At 39.9% G+C, this 20,319-nt stretch overlaps 1 protein-coding gene across 2 annotated transcripts; it reads right to left on the bottom strand.

The window, feature by feature from the left end:
• Positions 1–270: 270 nt before the first annotated feature.
• LOC106093469 (type 1 phosphatidylinositol 4,5-bisphosphate 4-phosphatase) lies at positions 271–19,551 on the bottom strand. Of its 2 annotated transcripts, none has more exons than XM_059370987.1 (6): positions 19,419–19,551; positions 18,639–18,993; positions 6,544–6,722; positions 6,253–6,462; positions 6,013–6,177; positions 271–1,079 (listed from the first exon to the last, which is right to left on the bottom strand). In XM_059370987.1, exons 2-6 carry the CDS (start codon positions 18,784–18,786, stop codon positions 963–965), a joined length of 819 nt encoding a protein of 272 aa, XP_059226970.1. In that variant the 5' UTR covers positions 18,787–18,993; positions 19,419–19,551; the 3' UTR covers positions 271–962. The 2 variants fall into 2 exon arrangements, with proteins under 2 accessions (XP_059226970.1, XP_059226971.1); XM_059370988.1 differs by having other exon boundaries at positions 19,460–19,533.
• Between the last annotated feature and the right edge of the window lie 768 nt (positions 19,552–20,319).

Below are 20,319 nucleotides of genomic sequence, written 5' to 3'. Positions count from 1 at the left end.
AAAGGTCTAAAGGAAATTTGTTGCATGTATGTATGTATGTGTGTCTCACTTACAAATAATAGATTTTACAAAAACTTTCTCTCTTTGAGAAAGCTAAGAAGTTATTAGAAGCGCCAAAGAAAATCCCAATACTAATGTTATGCAATCTGGTCCATAAGACAAACAATGAACATTTCCTTGTGTCCATTTTCTGTTTTCTATTTAGCTCATCAATTACTGGGGTCTGTATCTATTACGGGTCTGTTGTTAGAGGTTCAATCAATTTGTGTGTGTTTTTTTTTCTATTTTTGTGGTATTTTATTGGGAAAATTTTCCTTTTTAACATTTCTTAAGATGTATTTGTATATTTTTATATATATTATATATGTATATGTAATTTAGAAAACGTACATACATCTATGGCTTAATGATCTATCATCATCATCATCATCATCATCATCATTCAGCGCACTTCATCACCATCATCATCATCTATCTTCAGAATTAATGAAATCATCATTGTTGTTGTGTTTTTGTTTGTTATTTGTCCTCGCTATCACCTCCAGCAGCTTTAAGGTGTTATGATGTACAATGCTGTGGGCTGTTTTGTTTTTCGTTTCTTAAACATTTTTCTAGCATTACAATTTTATAAGAAAAATACTATGTTGTTGTTGTGGTTTTATCCTCAAAATTACATTGTTATGCATGCATGTGTTATAGTGTGTATGTGGCGTGTGTATGTTGGTCTATTGTTGTTTGTGTCTGATGTCTTACTGTTCACTTTCCTTGACATCATTTTTCCTGATTTTTACAGAATTCAATTTCTGTCGTAGTTTTGTTGTTTTTTTTTTTTTGTTATAATTAGAGTGTAGAAAAACATATTGAATTTTTTTCGGGTTTCACGTATTATGGTTTGTTTGTTTAGCTTTTTTTTTAATATCAAAAGGAATGCTCTGCTATTAAAAGCCGATTTGAATACGCTCTTACATGGGTCCATCTACGTGGCTTACTTTCAAGCGGAAGTAGTAAAGCGAGCGGGCACACAAGAATGCCCCAATCAAAAACATACCAATGTATACCACATAAATGCCCGCATGATCCTATAATGAAAAAAAAAGAAAGTGTTGGAATAAAAAATGTATAATGTATAAATCGAAAATAAAACAAATAAAAGCGTGCCAAGTTCGGCCGGGCCGAATCTTGGGAAACCAACACCACGAACACTGCTAAAATATGGGAGTTATCGGACAAATATTACGGCGTCCAGGGGCTCAGGAAGTCAAATCGGTTTATATGGGAGATATATCAGGTTATAGACCGATTTGGATCGTACTTGGCTCCATTGTTGGAAATCATTTCAGCCAAATCCCATGCAAATTGCGTCTTCCAGAGGCTCGAGAAGTCAAATTGGGAGATCGGTTTATATGGGAGCTATATCAGGTTATAGACCGATTTGGATCGTACTTGGCACATTTGTTGGGAGTCATAACAGAACACCATGTACAAAATTTCAGCCAATTCGGACAAAAATTACGGCTTCCAGGGGCTTAGGAAGTAAAATTGGAAGATCGGTTTATATGGGAGCTATATCAGGTTACAGAACGATTTGGATCATACTTGGCATAGTTGTTGGCAGTGCTGACAGAATACAAATCGGATGAAAATTACGGCTTCCAGGGGCTTAGGAAGTAAAATCGGGAGATCGGTTTATATGGGAGCTAATCAGGTTAAAGACCAGTTTGGATCGTATTTGGCTCCGTTGTTGGAAGTCCTGACAGAATATTATGTGCAAAATTTCAGCCAAATCGGATGAAAATTACGGCTTCCAGGGGCTTAGGAAGTAAAATCGGGAGATCGGTTTATATGGGAGTTATATCAGGTTAAAGACCAGTTTGGATCGTATTTGGCTCCGTTGTTGGAAGTCCTGACAGAATATTATGTGCAAAATTTCAGCCAAATCGGATGAAAATTACGGCTTCCAGGGGCTTAGGATGTAAAATCGGGAGATCGGTTTATATGGGAGCTATATCAGGTTAAAGACCAATTTGAATCGAACTTGGCACAATTGTTGTAAGCCATAATAGAACGCTATGTGCAAAATTTCACCCAAATCGGATGAAAATTGCAGCTTCCAGGGGCTCAGGAAGTCAAATCGGGAGATTGGTTTTTATATGGGGGCTCTATATCAGATTATAGACCGATTTGGATCGTACTTGACTCCGTTGCTTTGAGTCATAACAGAATATGTGCAAAATTTAAGCCAAATCGGATTAAAAATTGAGGCTTCCAGGGGCTCAAGAAGTCAAATCGGAAGATCGGTTTATATGGGAGCTATATCTAAATCTATACCAATATGGCCTATTTGCAATCCCCAACGACCTACATCAATATTAAGTATCTGTGCAAAATTTAAAGCGGCTAGCTTTATGCGTTCGACCGCTATCATGATTTCGACAGACGGACGTGGCCAGTTCGAATCAGAATTTCGCGATGATCAAGAATATATATACGTTATCTGCTCCTAGATCAATATTTTAGGGTGTAACAAACGGAATGACTAGAATAGTATACCCCCATCCTATGGTTGTAGGTATAACAAGTAAAAACGTATAAGTTCAGCCGTGCCGAACTTTGGATATCCACCACCATGGATATATTCATCATCCTATTTTATTATAACTCCCCTGCCATATCGGTAGTTAATCCAAATATGGACTGGCGTAAGTCATTGTTGATACAGGTGGCGAGAACTCCTATACAAGTTACAGTGACGTGACGGTATAGGAAACCTGGAAGGAAGGGAAAAGGTTTCCGATCGGATACCTGAGATGAACCTTGAGGTCGAGTGCGAGGCACTGCTGCCAGCGGCACAGTCTTGCATTAACAGAACCCTAGTATTGTCATCTGAAAGATCATGTTACGCGGATAGATCAAAGCTAGAGAACAGAGAGGGCCTGGGAGTCTACATTGAGAACCTAGGGGCTGAGATCTGTCTTGGACTGCCTGACCATAATACGGTTCTGCAGGCGGAGATCCGGGCGATCACGGAATGTGTGAAGTGGTGTTGTGCTAACGCGAGAACGTCGAGTATGAACAGCTTTACGGACAGTAAAATTACCATAAAGGCAATAACAACCAGGACGGTAAGGTCACACACAGTCTTGCAGTGTAAGAAAGAGATTAACGCCTTCTCTGAGGATGGCAAAATCCGCATCGTTTGGTTTCCGGGCCATAATGGAGTAAGGGGGAAGACCAGAGGACTGCCGCCAATTAACTTGGTTAACCCGAAGCCTTTCGGGTCGGCGGAGTCCGAGTTAAGGGCGTGGGCGACAAATGCGCATGCAATACTGTGGAACAGCGAAACGGTCGGTAGAACGGCGAAAATCCTATGGGAGAATTCAGATCGTGAGAAGACGAGACTATTACTGACAGAAAGTAAGAAGGAGGTCAGTTTAGCTATTGGTATCATGACAGGACACATAGGACTGCGAACTCACTTATGTAAGTTCGGTGCGGCAAGAGACTGCAGGTGTAGGGCATGCGGGGAAGATGAGGAGACGTTGGAGTATTTCCTTTGTCATTGCCCGGCTTTCGCTTCTAATAGATACCGGCACTTAGGTTAGGACACTATACCAGATATGAATCAACTTAGAAGAGTGGCATGGAAAACAATTAAGGATTTTGTAAGTAGCACTGACATCCTAACTTAGATTTTATTTTTTGAGGTTACTTTCTTGTATTTGGAGCGTACAACAAGCCGATTACTGGCTTAGGTGTATGTCCATAGTGAAATGGGGCGGATTAATATCTGCACCCTCTTTTCAACCTAACCTAACCTATTCTACTAACACAAATTCTCGTGGTCATTTAAGCTCGACCAACGTAAAAAGTGTAAAATCTTATCCTAAGTACGTTACTGCCAGTTTACGCAAGTGCCTATTTCGGAAAATGTAGACATATCTATGCCACTGCAAATACTGGGGGCCTATGGTGCTCGATATGACAAGGCGAGTTATTGGCGCCTTTAAAAAACCAATGGCCCTCATGTTCCCGGAACGATCGGTCGTATTGACCGCAACGAGCTTGCTCACCTCCACATGTAATTGTGGCTACAACAACAACCCCATGTGTTTAGAAGCCCTTCTATTCCCTTATAGGCTACATGGACTTGCATCTGTTAATGATTATTTTGCAATGTTTTTATAAACTTTTTTCCCCAGAATTGGTTTTTTTTTTCATTCTTCACTATACAGTGAGTGTCAAAATGAAGTGTACAAAAACCATACTTTTACAGGTTTTTATGGTTTTTACCCACTTTTTTTCGCATTATTGTTTTTCCCACTCTACCATATACAGTGAGCGTAAATATGAGGTGTACAATAGCCATACCTTTAGAGTTTTTTATGGCCAAATAACTCCAAAAGTATTTTCATCGCTAAACTACACCTTGTTTCGGAAGGTAAAAATTGCGTTTTTTAACTTATGATAGAAAAGTATTCTCAAGCGTGTTGTGAATGTTTATAGGATATATGATGGCTTCGCACTGCATTTTTTTCACTTATCCAACACGCAGGGGATGTCCCCTAAATATGCAGTGCATTGCGTTGGCAATTAGGAAAGTTAAGGTTTGGAGAGGGAGTAGTGTTTATGGATATTCGTCATAAATTACTGAACGTCGTGGGAAAGCGAAAGGGCGAAAAATGAATTTTCTCGGTTCGGTCGACTGGCCAATCAATTACAAAAGAGTGTGAGTTCCTGGCAAGTCTTGTAATCCCCGTAAACATCCTAACTTCAGGGATAAGAAAACGAATATCCTTGGAACACACAAATAACGATAGAGCCGTACAACGCTACCCACATTCCGACGATGGTCAAGACATGCAATAGAGTTGGATACTCTACCGTCCTTAATTAACACCATCACTCTCTGTTGAACCCGGTCAAGTAGCTCCAAGAATGATTTTGCAGCTCCTGCCCACATATGAGATTTATATTCTATCCCCGGCCTGATGTAGGTAGTATAGATATTGAGAAATCAGAAGAGGTGAAATATTTCTTGCACCGCTTCAAAAAGCCCAAACACTTGAATGCTTCTTTCGACACTTCGAATACGTGTTTTGACCAACCGACATCACATTGTATCTTCATGCGCAGAACATTAAGAGCATCTGACTGCTCAATATTTATACCATCGATAGATATCGACGATTGAAGTGTCTCATCCATAATGCGCCTCCTGTCCACAATTTCTGGAGGACTGGGCCTATGGTCGAATGAATGTGAATGACACAGACTACTGTCATCGGCATATGAGTGGACTGGATTCGAAGTCTGAAAATTGAAAATTATTTTCAATTTAAAGCAGAGATAAAAATCTTTTTTGAACAAATGTTTTTGTACGCTTTATTTTGACGCTCACTGTATGTAAGTACACCCCGAGCTCTCTTAAGGGAATCCCATTTATTCTGAGGGGTTTTGAAACCACAAGATTTCTTATCTTCTCACTTCAATCTTTAAGTTGTTAATGCATTTCTAGACGACGAGAATGTATAGATATGACACTTCGCAGTATAACACTAAGATGTAAGAAAATTGAAAGAATGTTACGAATATGAAATCCCTTTTCATTTGAAAACAACGTTCTCCCAAAAGTTGTTGTTGTTGTAGAAGTGTTTTCTACACTGAGGCGGCAGCCCTTGCCGTTGAAGGACTCCATCGGGTTAATCCGGTACGTACAACCGGCTGCCATGGGATTGCCCAAAAGTTCGTATTTTAGTATCTTGGATAATAATATTATGATACTCAAATGAAAACATTAAAAATTGTTTGACTTCTTCCAGAAAGAATCCAAGAAAATGTCCTTGAATTCTCTATACTCAAGTAGGTCTTACAATTGTTAGACATTCTTATTGTCAAACTAATTCAATCAAGAGAAATAAATTTGCACGACAATAGAAAATAATCACTCTCAAAAAGTTTAGAAGATAATAGTTTATAAAAGCAAATTTTTAAAATAACTATACAATCACTTACTTGAGCATATCGGTGTGTACCAACTGTAATACCAATACCAGTAAACAAAACAATTAATCCTACAATAATAAATATAATTCCACGGCCACAAGCGAAACGTGAACCAACCGAAGACACTTTTCTGCAGTGTGGACAACGGGCCAAAGAGTTGTGAAATGTGTTAAACTGCAAAACAAAGGATCAATTATCAAACTTTTTTTTATTTTGCTCTACATTATTTAAAACGAATATTGAATTTACCAAAAACGTATCAGAACAATGGCCACATATTACACGACACATACCCGGCATAGTGGGTACAGGTGGTGTAACGGGACTGGGTGCTAAATTAATAATACGCTTGCAATTGGGACGAGGACAAGCAATACGTTGAGATGAACTTTTGCAAATGAGCAAGCAATTGCAAGGGCAACGAACATATTTCTTGCCAGGCGGTGCATTACGTATGGGCTAAAATGAAAAAGACATGTTAAAATTTTTGTTTCTTTGCCTTTCTTGGCCAAATTATGTATGCTTGATAATGATACTTACTGTGGCTTCATTACACTGAAGACATTTTACCACATGCTGATCTCGTTTCGAGGTAATATCGATCATACTTTGGCACACACGACAAGTGACCATGGGCACACCACCAGCTGTGCCTTGTTGATAGGGTGGTGGCACCTCATCGGGCCCAATGAAAGGCACATTCGATTGGGGAGCTCCACCTGAAAAAATTTAACAATTTTTTAGACAATATTATATTATATAACTATATCTAGTTTTAAGTTATAAAATGTTTTAAATTCAAACAAGTAAGAGCGTGCTAAGTTCGGCCTGGCCGAATCTTATATACCCTCCACCATGGATCGCATTTGTAGAGTTCTTTGCGCGGTACCTCTATTGGAGATATACGTGAGATAGGTTTATATGTGAGCTGTATCAAGCTATAGATCGATTCAGACCATATTAGACAAGAATGTTGAAAGTCATGAGAGAAGCAGTTGTAAAAAATTTCAGCAAAAACGGATAAGAATTGCGCCCTCTACAGGCTTTAGAAGTCAAGATCCTAGATCGGCTTATATGGCAACTATAGCAGGTGAAGTATCGATTTGAAAATATAATAGCTATATCAGGTGAGGTATCGATCAAAAAAGAATTGCGCCCTCTAGTGGTTCAAGAAGTCAAGATCGGTTTATATGGCAGCTATATCAGGTTATAGACCGATTTGATCTATATCTGGCACAGTATTTGGAAGTCATACTAAACATCTTCATGCTAAATTTCATACAAATCTGATAAGAATTGCGCCCTCTAGTGATACAAGAAGTCAAGATCAAAAATCGGTTTATATGGCAGCTGTATCAGGTTATGAACCGATTTGAACCATACTTAGCACAGTTTTTGGAAGTGATACCAAAACACCACGTGCAAAATCTCAGCCAAATCGGATAAGAATTGCGTCCTCTAGATGCTCAAGAAGTCAAGACTCAAAATCCGTTTATGTGGCAGCTATATTAAAATACGGACCGATTTGGCCCATTTACAATATCAACCGATCTACACTTATAAGAAGTATTTGTGCAAAATTTCAAACGGCTAGCTTTACTCCTTCGAAAGTTAGCTTGCTTTCGACGGACAGATGGAGGGACATGGCTAGATCGACTTAAAATTTCCTAACAATCAAGAATATATATCATATGGGGTTTTAAGCGCATATATCGAGGTATTACAAATGGAATGACGAAATTAGTATACCCCCATCCTATGGTGGAGGGTAAAAAAAAAAATATTCGGTAATTAAAATTTTTCAAGACAAAATTTTTTTTAAATCCAAAAAATATCGAAAAAAAAATTTAAGAAAGATCGGTGAAATAGAGGTGATAATTATTACAAAACATGGTAGGAAATAAAGCAATAGTAAGAACCCGCTTAATTTTACCAAGAAACCAAATGCAAATTTTAAATTTTGCCCATGAACATTCCACTAAGGAACAGGGGCAAACTTCTAATATATCAATGAGTGCAGTCCGATTCAAGTTTAAACTCAATGATAAGGGGCCTCCTTTTTATAGCCGAGTCGGACCATGCTTTTTACCCTTTATGTAAATTTTAGAATTTTGCTGTCTGTTTTTGTAACGGTGACCATTATACTAGCCCATTTCATTTAACACAGATTTTCCCACAAACGTTCCATTAAGGAATATCAGATACTTTTCTCATATCAATGATTAAAATTTTGGCGTATTACTTAACGACACCTCTTCGTAGATATCTTAAAGGACTGAGTACAACACTAATGAGAGAGAAAACCTCTACTGAATGAAGGCATAACCGCTACTGAAAATATTTTCTGAAGTTCTACCCGGCATTTGATCTACGCTTTCGGATGGGTGAACCAAAGCAACAGCGATCAAAGCGAAAACATTCGACGCCCCATTATTTTACGTCTAAACGTGCTCTCGTGGTGATCTCCTAAGATTTTTGACTTTTTTCAAGAACAATTCTAATGCTGAACCACGATTTTTCGTTAAAGATAAACACCTACCGGGCAATGGATAACTATGAGCATCCCAATGGCTGGAATGACCTTCAATCTGTGTGGTGTTCTTCGTTATCAAGAGAAGTTTAGCTGGGAGCTACCGGGCGCGTCCACAGATTGCGGATAGTGGAATGCAAAGGCAGTCGCGGACAATCATCGGTATCGGGACAAAGAGTCTTAGCGAAAGGCCGAACGGCACCGACTCTTGCATAAATACTGAGAGACTATAATGCTCGATATGACAATCATCGGCATCGGGATAGAGAGTCTTAGTGAGAGGCCGGGCGACACCGGCTCTGGCATAAATACTGCTCGATATGACAAGGCGAGTTATTGGCGACTTTATATAACCAATGGCCTGTCCCCGCGGCGATCGATTCTTTAGACCGGGACGAACTTGCTCACCTACAGGAGCTTCACGAGAATCGCCACCTCCATATGAAAATGTGGCAACAACAACAACTCAATATCCTATTGTGGTGGCTAACAAAAAAAATAATTCTCAACAACCCTCAATTGTCTCCAATTTGTGAGATAAAATGGCTATTTTACTGTTTATACTCCATTGTGATGAACATAAGAAATTCGATGCTTAATGATGACCGTGCTACAATTTTTTCATTGCCAACATCTATTGATAATTTATCAAACAAACACTTTGTTGTATCGCATATAAACAAGTAAAGGCAATATCACCCCATTTTTTTGTAAACAATAACGCCAATTTATATATGATTTTTTATGTAAAATATGACTTCATGGCATTCAATGGTTACTTTTACAAAAATCGAATGTTTCATTTGATACCCTGGCTCCTCCTGCATGAAGATGAATGAACTTTCTTGATACAGATTATTCTTACAAAAACTTCTTTGCTTCAACCGGCCTTTATCGGTACAAAACAAAATGCTTGTTTACATTCAGATTGAAAGAGGCATGAACATACATTTACGCACACATACAAACATTCCATTGAGAAAATTCTGACCCAATAGTAGTAGTAGTAGTAAAACTAACAAACATACCCTTTTTTTATTTGTACAAACACCCACTACTACATCTATGCGCAGATAATAACATGACAATATATATAGAAAGGCTTACTTACGCCTTATTTAAACTTAACACCCCCACTTCTCGCAGAGCCATCGAAACGAAAAAAATGTTCATTGTCTGGGTATATGAATAAAGTGATTTCTTTAAATTGCTGATAATAGCTTGACGCATGCATGAGTATTGTTACCAAAGTGCATATCAAAGTTTTTTTTTATTTATTTTATTTTTTGTGAACCCAGTAAACAAAGTTGCAACACAGTCATTTAAAGTAACCATAGTTTATATAAATCTAAACAAAGCAAACCCTTTGGAATTGTATGGCGGCGATGGTTCAGCTGCTGTGTATTTTTGATCTCATATTCTTTCATCTTCTTTCAACGAGGTTTTGCAAAAGCATAATTGGAAGACTTACATAAGCGATAAAAATTAAAGAGCAATCTTCATAAGCTCTATGAATATGCAAACACATGAACAATTCTATAAAAATGGGAGAGCACAGAGAACAACGTAGATAATTATTTTCTAAAGCGTCCCATGTAGCAAACCATTTAAGATAAGTATTAGTTGATATTGCTTCACTGATGAAGAAGAGAAAAACTATGAGAAAAGAATGGAAGATTGGTATGATTTCGTCTCTACAGGAAACTGTTTTGCAAACCCAAAGGTACCTATAACGATTTTTGGAAAATCGTTAAAGAAAGAAAAATAAGTGCATATAAAACAACGTGTTTTGGTATGGAAACATAAACAATTATGGCCTTGAAATTTCGCTCGCAAAAAAAATGTTATCGACTTTTCAGTCACAGAATAGACAAAGTTCTAAAGTCAATGCTGTCTATGGGATGTCTTCTCGTTCTTATGTGGACTACCTCCATTAGGAGGCAAAGATCCTTCCACAATTATATGTTGTCTTAGCAGTATCTACAGTGTAGATACTACTTAGACTACACCGATTCTACACTGTTAGAAAATTAACGTTACAAAATTATGTATAATGGTGTTATTATCATAACCAGGCGTAGTTCAAAATATTGACGTGGGGAATGATTTTGTGAGCGCTGGTTTTCAATATCATGTACCGACCGTTATGAGCAATCTTAAGTTTATATGACTTTTGAAACGTTATATTGGGTTGCCCAAAAAGTAATTGCGGATTTTTCATATAGTCGACGTTGACAAATTTTTTCACAGCTTGTGACTCTGTAATTGCATTCTTTCTTCTGTCAGTTATCAGCTGTTACTTTTAGTTGGCTTTAGAAAAAAAGTGTAAAAAAAGTATATATGATTAAAGTTCATTCTAAGTTTTATTAAAAATGCATTTACTTTCTTTTAAAAAATCCTCAATTACTTTTTGGGCAACCCAATATGCACATAGGCGCCTTGCACCAAAGTGGTAAGGCATTTGTAAACACTAAATCATGGACTGGATACAATCCTTAAAAAAAAAAAACAGAACTGTAGAAGTTAAACACCACCGTCATATCATTTCTCCCTCTCTGTATTTGGTCTGCCCATGCTCTGCGTTTCAAAGTATGAGAGCAGTGCAAATGCCGAATGGTGAGTTTCAGTTTCACACTGGGTTATTAGAATTGCAGAGCGACTGCTGGCCGATGGTTGAACTGAGCATCCAAACAAAGGGTGGGGGGAGTTCAGTTATGGCAGCCGACCAAAAAGAAACATTCTCACAAAGAACGATCGGACGACGAAACTGGCCTTGCTGTCGGAATGTGAAAACCTGGGGACAGTTTCCATCGTTTCGTTCACAACAAACTGGTTTTGATTTATAAACATTTTTTGTTGATTTGATAACAACTGTGTGTTTGTTCACTTTCATGCACCATGGAGTCAATTTGACAACGCCGTGCCTAATTTTTTCTACGGGTTAACTAGGTTGTTATTACTACTAAAGGCATGAGGTTGGATTTTCATTATCTGGAGCGAGAGGATTCCAGCTACAAAAGTGATCCTGTAGATACTTACTTTACTTTAATTGGCTATGACAGAATATTTCTTCCACTAGCCGAACGTAGAATAGGGTTCCAAGCGCCTCGATCTTCTGCGCTCATTCTAAAATCTCTGACACCAAGTTTCGAGGTGTCTCCCACAACTTGATCTTTCAATCGGGCTTTTGGTCTTCCCGGTTTGCGTGTACCACCGTGTTTGCCTTCGAAAGACTTCTTTGCTGGAGCTTCTTCATCCATTCTGACAACATGACCTAGCCAACGCAGCCGTTGTATTTTGATGCGTGTAACTATGCTATCGTCGTCATACAGCTCATACATCTCGTGGTTCATAAGTCGCCTATACTCTCCGTTAACGCAAACCTGTCCATATATTTTACGAAGAATCTTTCTCTCAAATACTCCAAGCACTGCCTCATCTGCTTTCACAAGTACCCATGCTTCAGAACCATATAACAGCACGGGTAGTATCAGTGTCTTGTAAAGTGTAGTCTTCGTCTGTCGAGAGGTGGCCTTGTTTCTAAACTGCTTACTTATTCCAAGTAACATCTTTTTGCCAGTATTATTCTTCGCTTTATCTCAAAACTGTAGATGGAGCGGCTTATCTGGTCGTCCTAATTAGCATTCGAGAGATATAAACGAGAATAAAGCAGCGAAAGCACTAAACAGCTATCAATTGAATGATGTTCTTAGAAATCCCTACACTCAACAAACCTTGTTATTTAAAACAGCAAACATGTTTGCTTAAAAACAGCAGTTTTTATTTGCTGAAAATGGGAAAGCAGCGTTGCTGCTGTTTTAGCAAACATTTCGTTCAGCTAAACCAGCAAACAAAATCTGCTGATTTAAGTAAAAAACAGACGCAGACGATTTGGCGGTGAAGGCCAGGGGACTGCCGTCAATTAACTTCGTTAACCCGAAGCCTTTAGGGTCGACGCAGTCCGAGTTAAGGGAGTGGGCGACGAATGCGCATGTAACATTGCGGAACAGCGAAACGGTCGGTAGGATCCTATGGGGGGATCCAGATCATGAGAAATCGAGGCTATTATTGAAAGGAAGCAAGAAGGAGGTCAGTATAGCCATTGGTATCATAACGGGACACATAGGACTACGAGCTCACTTATGTAAAATGGGTGCGGCAAGTGGTAGCATGTGTAGGGCATGCGGGGAAGATGATGAGACGTTGGAACATTTCCTTTGTCGTTGTCCGGCTTTCGCGTCAGTAGGATCCTATGGAGGATCCAGATCGTTGAAAAACGAGGCTATTATTGAAAGGAATCAAGAAGGAGGTCAGTATAGCTATTGGTATCATAACGGGACACATAGGACTACGACCTCACTTATGTAAAATCGGTGCGGCAAGTGATAGCATGTGTAGGGCATGCGGGAGAAGATGATGAGATATTGGAAAATTTCCTTTGTCATGGCCCGGCTTTTGTGTTTAACAGATACCAGCACTTAGGTGGAGACACAATACCAGACACAATACCAATCAACTCAGGGGAGTGGTATTGAAAACAATTAAGGATTTTGTAAGTAGCACAGAATTCCTAACTTAGTTTTTCTTTTTCGAGGTTACTTTTTTTGTATATAGAGCACACAAGAAGCCGATTAGGTGTATATCCATAGTGGCATGGGGCGGATAAATATATGCACCCTCTTTTCAACCTTACCTAACCCAACCTAAGTAAAAAACTCTTTTAAGAAAAATTTTGTGCTATTTTTTGTTTCCTGTTTCCAACCCTAAGTCGCGATTTTCTTATGAGTCGTAATATCTCGTGGTTCGTTGTTATTGTTGTTGTAGCAGTGTGTTGTACACTGAGACGGCAGCCCTTGCCAATGAAGGACTTCATCGGGTCAATCCGGTACGTACAATTGGCTGCCATGGGATTGATTTTTTTACTCTGCACCATTCGTGGTTCGTGATTTTCTCGTGCGTCGCATAAAGAAATTTAATTCAATCAAGCTCACGCACGATCACGTGATTAGTTTTGAATCTACTCACGAATCACGTGACTCACGCGTGATACGACAACTCACGACTCACGTGCACACCTCTAAGTCTGATCTCGATTAAATAATGGGATAGCTAATTAAAAACATCAGTTGACGCTGCGGAGATGTGTCACGAATTCTGAGCAAGAATTGATGCAATCACAAAAAATTCTGATGGGGCTTCCTCATTCACGGTAAAACCCGTAGAGCCATTAATCTGCTCTGCCAAACCCATGCTTCCTCTGGTCGTTTCTTAGGAGAGAATATGGCGTCCTTTTTTTAAACCACACAGTCCATTGGCGTCCGGAAGCAGGCACTCCACAATGTGCCTCTCACAGGATAAAAAATAGGGTTAAATCCTTTTCGTATAAATGAATGCTTACTGAAGTAAAACAAAAAAATGTATATATCAACCAACAACGTATATCTTCGAATTGTGTGCTGAGTGAACATAACCAAAAACAGCAGCAATCGGGTTGTTTTTGTTGTACCCACATATTCATGTGGAGGTGGCGATCCTCGTTAAGTTCCTGTAGGTGAGCAAGCTCGTTCCGATCCAATGGACCGATCGCTGCGGGATCAAATTGGCCATTAGTTATTTAAAGGCGCCAATAACTCGCCTTGTCATGGCGAGCATCATAGGCACTCAGTATTTGTGCAAAAGCTGGCCTCTCACTGACACTCTTCGCTCGATACCGTTGATTGTCCGCGACTGCCGTTCCAGATACTTCGTATGGAGCATTCCACTATCCGCAACCTAAGCTAAGCTTCTTATGATAGCAATGAACACCCCATAGATCGGACCTCAATGTTCCGGCCTGTGTGGTGCTGACAGCTATCCCGTACCGGGCAGCAAGCGGATGATTTTACGTTGTTAAAATTGGATTCAACCTTCAAAGAATCCACTGCGTTACAAAGTATTCCTTAAAGCGGCAGTATTTCAATTCGTACAAAGTTACATTTATTTATTTATTTTTTTTTTTCAAATATATGAAAGCTAAATGTTAGCCCTTTGTGAATAGTTATCAATTTTGAGTTGCAACTGTCTTGAGCAAAAAATGGGCTTTATATTACATATATATGTATGAAAACAGCTGTGCTGTACTGCCGCTCACAGCAACTGGGAAAGGCGATAACTTAAAATGAATGAGTCATAGCAATGAGTATTTTGAATCACAGTATGCATTTATTTATATATGTATATGTGTGTTTTTTGTTTTGATATGATAAACGGGCACTCCAACACCGCCAATGACAACAAAACAAAAGAGCAATGTTAACGGTACAATGCGACAACGAAACGAGATATGTAAGAAGTAAAAGTAAGAGTAGTCAATCGGCTTAAGTAGGCTCCATAAAGACAACAAATTTTAGTCTCACCTCACAAAGAAGTCCTCATGTCATTTGATACGACCTACATTAACATAAGCCTCCGAGGAGTTTAATGGCCTAAGAGGAGGAACTATGTTAATGGTGTAGAGTAAAAAAATCAAATGCTTTGTTTTGAAAAAAATCCTGCAGAACTTTACTCGCCATAGTTCTGTCTATAAACTGCCACACAACCAGAAGATTGACGATAATCACAAAAAGCTATGAACTGAGGCGAAATACTATGCCAGATCGTAGCTCAGCCAAAACTACTTTAGTTTATCATGAGAACTTAACTCCTTACCTATGGTCTGTGTTTAACCCTTCTAAGTTTGCTACTGTGTGGTGTTTATTGCTGTCACGAGAAGCTTAGCTGCGAGCTACCGGGAGCGTCCACAGGATGCGGATAGTGGAATGCTCATGAGTAGCTGTTACTGGAGTCGAGGACAATCAGGTGGCACCGGCTCTTGCGCAAATACTGAGTGCTTACTCCTACAGAGCAAGAATTGATGTCAAAGTGCAAGACGTTTGCTGCAATTGTGACCTGGAACCACACTAACAATCTCACCCGTTACTGCCTAGCCAGACCCATCCGACTGAGACCCAGATCCCTTTGGACACACCCCACCTTAGTCATAGAGCTCTTGGATCTGGATATTCGACTGAATCAAGCAGACGAATGACAGAGCATAACACACATGCTACAACAACAACATTCTGGACAAAGTCCTCGTACTACACTGTATAGATCTGAATGGCATAAACCCCGGAAATATGAATCTGCTACTATTCACCAAAAGGCTTAATGTTGTCAAGGGACATGTCTTGGATGTTATGAAGCTGCCGATGCCTCCGGTGGCCAAGACTAAACTAAAGAAGGAAAGTCGAATAGAGTCAAAAGGGGACCGAGTACGCTTTATTCCTGTCGCAACATGATTGGCAGGACTTTGGAGCTTAGGCCGGTAACGTTGCACTGGATGTGTACGTTGGTGGTTCAACCGCGGCGGCGCTGATTTCGGTAACAAGGAGAAGTGTGCCGTGAGACGCCATACTCGATCTTGGGTTTTCACACCTGTTTATTGGGTGTGTGGCCTACAAAGATTGTCCTTTGACTGAGGGAATCGGAATCTGGCGCCCTTAAGATTTGGGCACATTTCTAATTTTCTGGAGGATGAAGATATAAATATATTATCACCTAATAAGGTGAGACCTTTCTTGTTGGCAGTTTGTACGTTGTTTTCTCGAAAAAGCAACTTTGTCCTGCATTAGGCGGCCAATTCGGGCTGTCACCATTAACGTGTACGGTTAGGCGGCACTGAATGGTCTAGCGTACGGCCATTAGTCCGAGATTGGTTAGAAGACGCAAGAAGCTTCTTCAAGGCATGGGTAGGGATGTTAGGCTCTGGTTGGCTGCCGGATCATCAACGGGTGGCTAGAAACGAGTTGGCCGACGTGTTACTCAGTAATATACAACTGATAAGCGCAGATCGTGCTACGAAACCAGTGTGACGTCACCTTCTTGATGGGAAATCACGGGTTCGCCGGCAAGTTTTGGCCATGAATGATTCGCCGATAAGCGTATATCGTGCTACGGAATCAGTTTGCAATAGGGTTGACGCCTACTCAGATGATTGATCGAATGAGGCGGAGGGGAGGTGCTCCGAAGGCTTGTAGTAAAGTATTTTGAGAATCAGAACATCGTTTTTTCTGGAGCTGAGGAAGCATTACTTTGGACTGCTGATCGAAGACCGGTCATTGCAATATCTTTGTCGTCACAATAGACACAGAGAGATGCAGAGTGGTTGTGCGATTAAGAAGAAGCGATGGAGCACCCTTTGTGTCACTGTTCCACAATTGCGTTAGTAGACATAGGATTATGTGTTAAGAACTTTTTCAGTGCCTGGATTTACTACAGTCCTTTGGTCCTCTTGTCATCCTGGATGGGTGTCCCGTCTGCGGGAGGCCGATATTATTATATCGATTTACATCGACACTCAATGGGCGCCTAAGGCTCTGGAGGGCGAAGAAGGCAAAGTGAGGTCGAGGCTAGTTAGGAGCTGCAAAGTACATCTTCGAACCACATTGGGGTTTTGTTGCAGTTGTAGCCACTTTGCTATTGGCAATCCTTGTCAAGCTCCTGTAGGCGAGCAAGCTCGTTCCAAAGGACCGATCGCTGCGAGAACAGGGTGGCCATTGGTTGTTGTTGTTGTTGTTGTAGCAGTGTATTATACACTGAGGCGGAAGCCCTTGCCGATGAAGAACTCCATCGGGTCAATCCGGTACGTACAACCGGCTGCCATGGGATTGGGGTGGCCATTGGTTATTTAAAGACGCCAATAACTCGACTTGTCCTATCAAACATCATAGGCAATTAGAGTTTGTGCAAGAGCAGGTGGCGCCCGGCTTCTTACTGAGACTCTCCGCTTGATTCCGCTGTCCGATTGTCTGCGACTGCCGTTGCAACATTCCACTATCCACAACCTGTGGACGTCCCAGCCATGAACACCACACAGATCGAACCTCATTGTTCCTCATATCTAGTTATCACTAGAAGCTCAGCTGAGAGCTACCGGGCACGTCCACAGTTTGCGGATAGTGGGATGCTTCGTATACGAGTAGCTGCAACTGCAGTCGCGGATAACCAACGGTATCGATTGGAGTGAGAGGACAGGTGGCCACGGTCCTTGCTTTAATACTCACTCATTATGACAAGGCGAGTTTTCTTAGCGCCTTTAAATAACCTATGTCCATCATGTTCCCACAGCGATCGGTCCTATGGGGCGGAACGAGCTTACTCATCTTTAGGAGTTTGACTAGGATCGCTACCTCCACATGCAATGTGGCTCCAACAATAACAACAACATTCCACTTACCACTACCTGTGGAAGCTCTCATTTGAGCTTCTCTTGATGACGAACAACACCAAACAAATCAGAGTACAAAGTTCCAAATTCCAGTTGTCAAAAGTGCAGTTTACGGTGAAAATGAAAAAAGGCCCAATTTTTTGCACACCCACCTTAATTAACACCAGGAACCCGAAAATCAAGTCCGGACTCGAGCCTGAGAGCCCAAAACGGGCTTTAACCCTCATCAAGCGAAATGACGCCGACTATAGGCAATATGCAATGCAGTAGGCTTTATCAGCTTAATGCGGTGCTTAGGACCATCGAGTCTATGGGACTGAGTGTGGGTGGAGATGGGCTGGTCTATGTCATGCCCAATGACGTAATACCCGGCCCATAACTTAAAACTGATCAAACTTATAAATACGGCGAAAATTATCAAAACTAAGTTGGTAGCTACAATATAGGTTATTTTCGAGAATATTTTCATTAAAAATATCACCACCCATCCATCCATTAAAAACTATCACGGGCCATCGATGTACATGTGAAGCGGTAAAAAAAATTGTATTTCGCCTCCGCCCATATTTCTTAAGTTACTTTGCAGCATTTGTGGCCCCACATAGACGCCAATAATTTAAGAGACTACAAACTTCATTTGAGAGGAAACTTTATACAATCGGTGGCTGTAATGCAGTGATGTGATTGACAAGAAAGTGGCCTCACATGACTTTAGATGATGATACGTTGCAAAGGCTTTGAGACACTTGTTAGGTTTCAACCACACACTCACACACACACAAGAGCTGAGAGAATTACCGTATTATTGCCATTTACAAACAAACGATGCGGTATGGAGCGGTGAATGAACCCACTTACCTTCTGTCTGCTGCTGTGGCTGTTGCTGGGACGATGCTACTCCCACGTCGGATACCTGAGATTGAGTGGCGCCAGCTGCAGCGGATGTATACATCGAGGTGGTGTTCTCCTCATTCTTCAATAGAGATTGCCGTTCCGAATCACCCATTCTGTTATTTTTTGTTTTGTTGTTCTTTTTTTGTAAGGAAACGGAAAACCAACAAAAATTTCTTGGATAATTTCGTAGTTTTACTTTTCCTTTGTCTTTTGATCTTCTTTGGCTTTTTATTCACATTTACTTTTTCATTTGCTTTGGTATTTCATACGTTGTCTTATTCTTCTTAAATGTTTTTTTTTTATTTTTTGAGAAAATGGCCTGTAAAACAAGACGACAGATAGTAAGAAAAAAAATTATACGCAGAACTCATAAAAGCTATTTCTTCTTCTGCACTTTTGCATTAAACCAATTCACATTTTCTTTGTTTCGCTGCTATGCGGGTTGCCCCATTTATATTTTTTTGTTTATTGTTTGTCACTGTTTTACTCCTATTTCACAATTTTTTTGTGGTGTGCTACGAAAAAAATTAGACGTCTGAATTAATTCCAACGTTTGCAATACACAACAAGCCGCACATAAAATCATACATACGTGCGCATTTATGCATTTATTTATTAGTCGATAAATAATTGAATTTGTTTGCTATTCTTTTCTACTCCCATTTTGCAAGATTGGGCAGACTCGTGTCACTCACTTGAATATGATTGCAAACTGTTTTTCCTATATGTTTTAAACATTATTACCTTTTGGTGATTTTTTTAAGATATAATATTTATTGGATTACTTTATATTCGACGCAATTTCCTCCGATTTTTTCTAACAAATCACTCGCAAAATTGATTCTTCCCGAAGAATGGAAAAATTCGCCGAATTAATTTTATAGTGTCGGTAGACTTGCGAGTATTTGAATTACGAGTACTTCTGTGGCAAAAACAGAGTTGGTTATATTAAGGGATGCACATACATTTTAAAAACTAAGGCGATGCTGTGGGGTGCTCACACTCAACGGTTTATGCGTGTATACACACAACTTAGTGGCTGGTACTATGTTTGTTTTTCGCAACATTTTTTCGAGTTTACTTTTTTTAGACAGTAGATTTTGAGGAAAAAATCTTGCATTCAGTAGGACATTCCCTCATTACTTATGAAATTTTTTTCTTAATGGCTGGTACTATGTTCGCATTTCACCGGTGAAAACACATGTTGTTCACGGTTACTTTTTTAAAAAAATCTCAATGAAAATATGACCAAAACAGAATGAGTTGAGCGTTGAACTTCAGTTTTGAGCGTCGCGTTGCAAAAATGCAACTCTGCACACAAATCCCACAAAAGCAACGCGGTAAAAATTTCTTTGTGTTACGATACGGTCAATCCCATGGCAGCCAGTTGTACGTACCAGATTGACCCGATGGTCAAAAAAAATCTTAGCATAAATAACATTTCCAAGGTACGTACTAGCGTAGGTACTAGGTCAAGCGATCAGCGGACATACATTTTTTCGTTTTTGGCAGTACATGGCTTTGTGGTTGTCATCACATACATTTTTTTCGTTTTTGGCAGAACTTGGCTTTGAGGATGTCATCTTGATCTCTTTTTCTTTTTTTCTCATATATAATGACATTTTCAAACAGCAGATTTGACATC

Source organism: Stomoxys calcitrans, chromosome 1 (genome assembly GCF_963082655.1).
Source record: "Stomoxys calcitrans chromosome 1, idStoCalc2.1, whole genome shotgun sequence".
In the NCBI taxonomy this organism is placed as follows: Eukaryota; Metazoa; Arthropoda; class Insecta; order Diptera; family Muscidae; genus Stomoxys; species Stomoxys calcitrans.
Note: the sequence above shows the minus strand (reverse complement) of the source record. Positions and strands in the feature narration are given on the sequence as shown.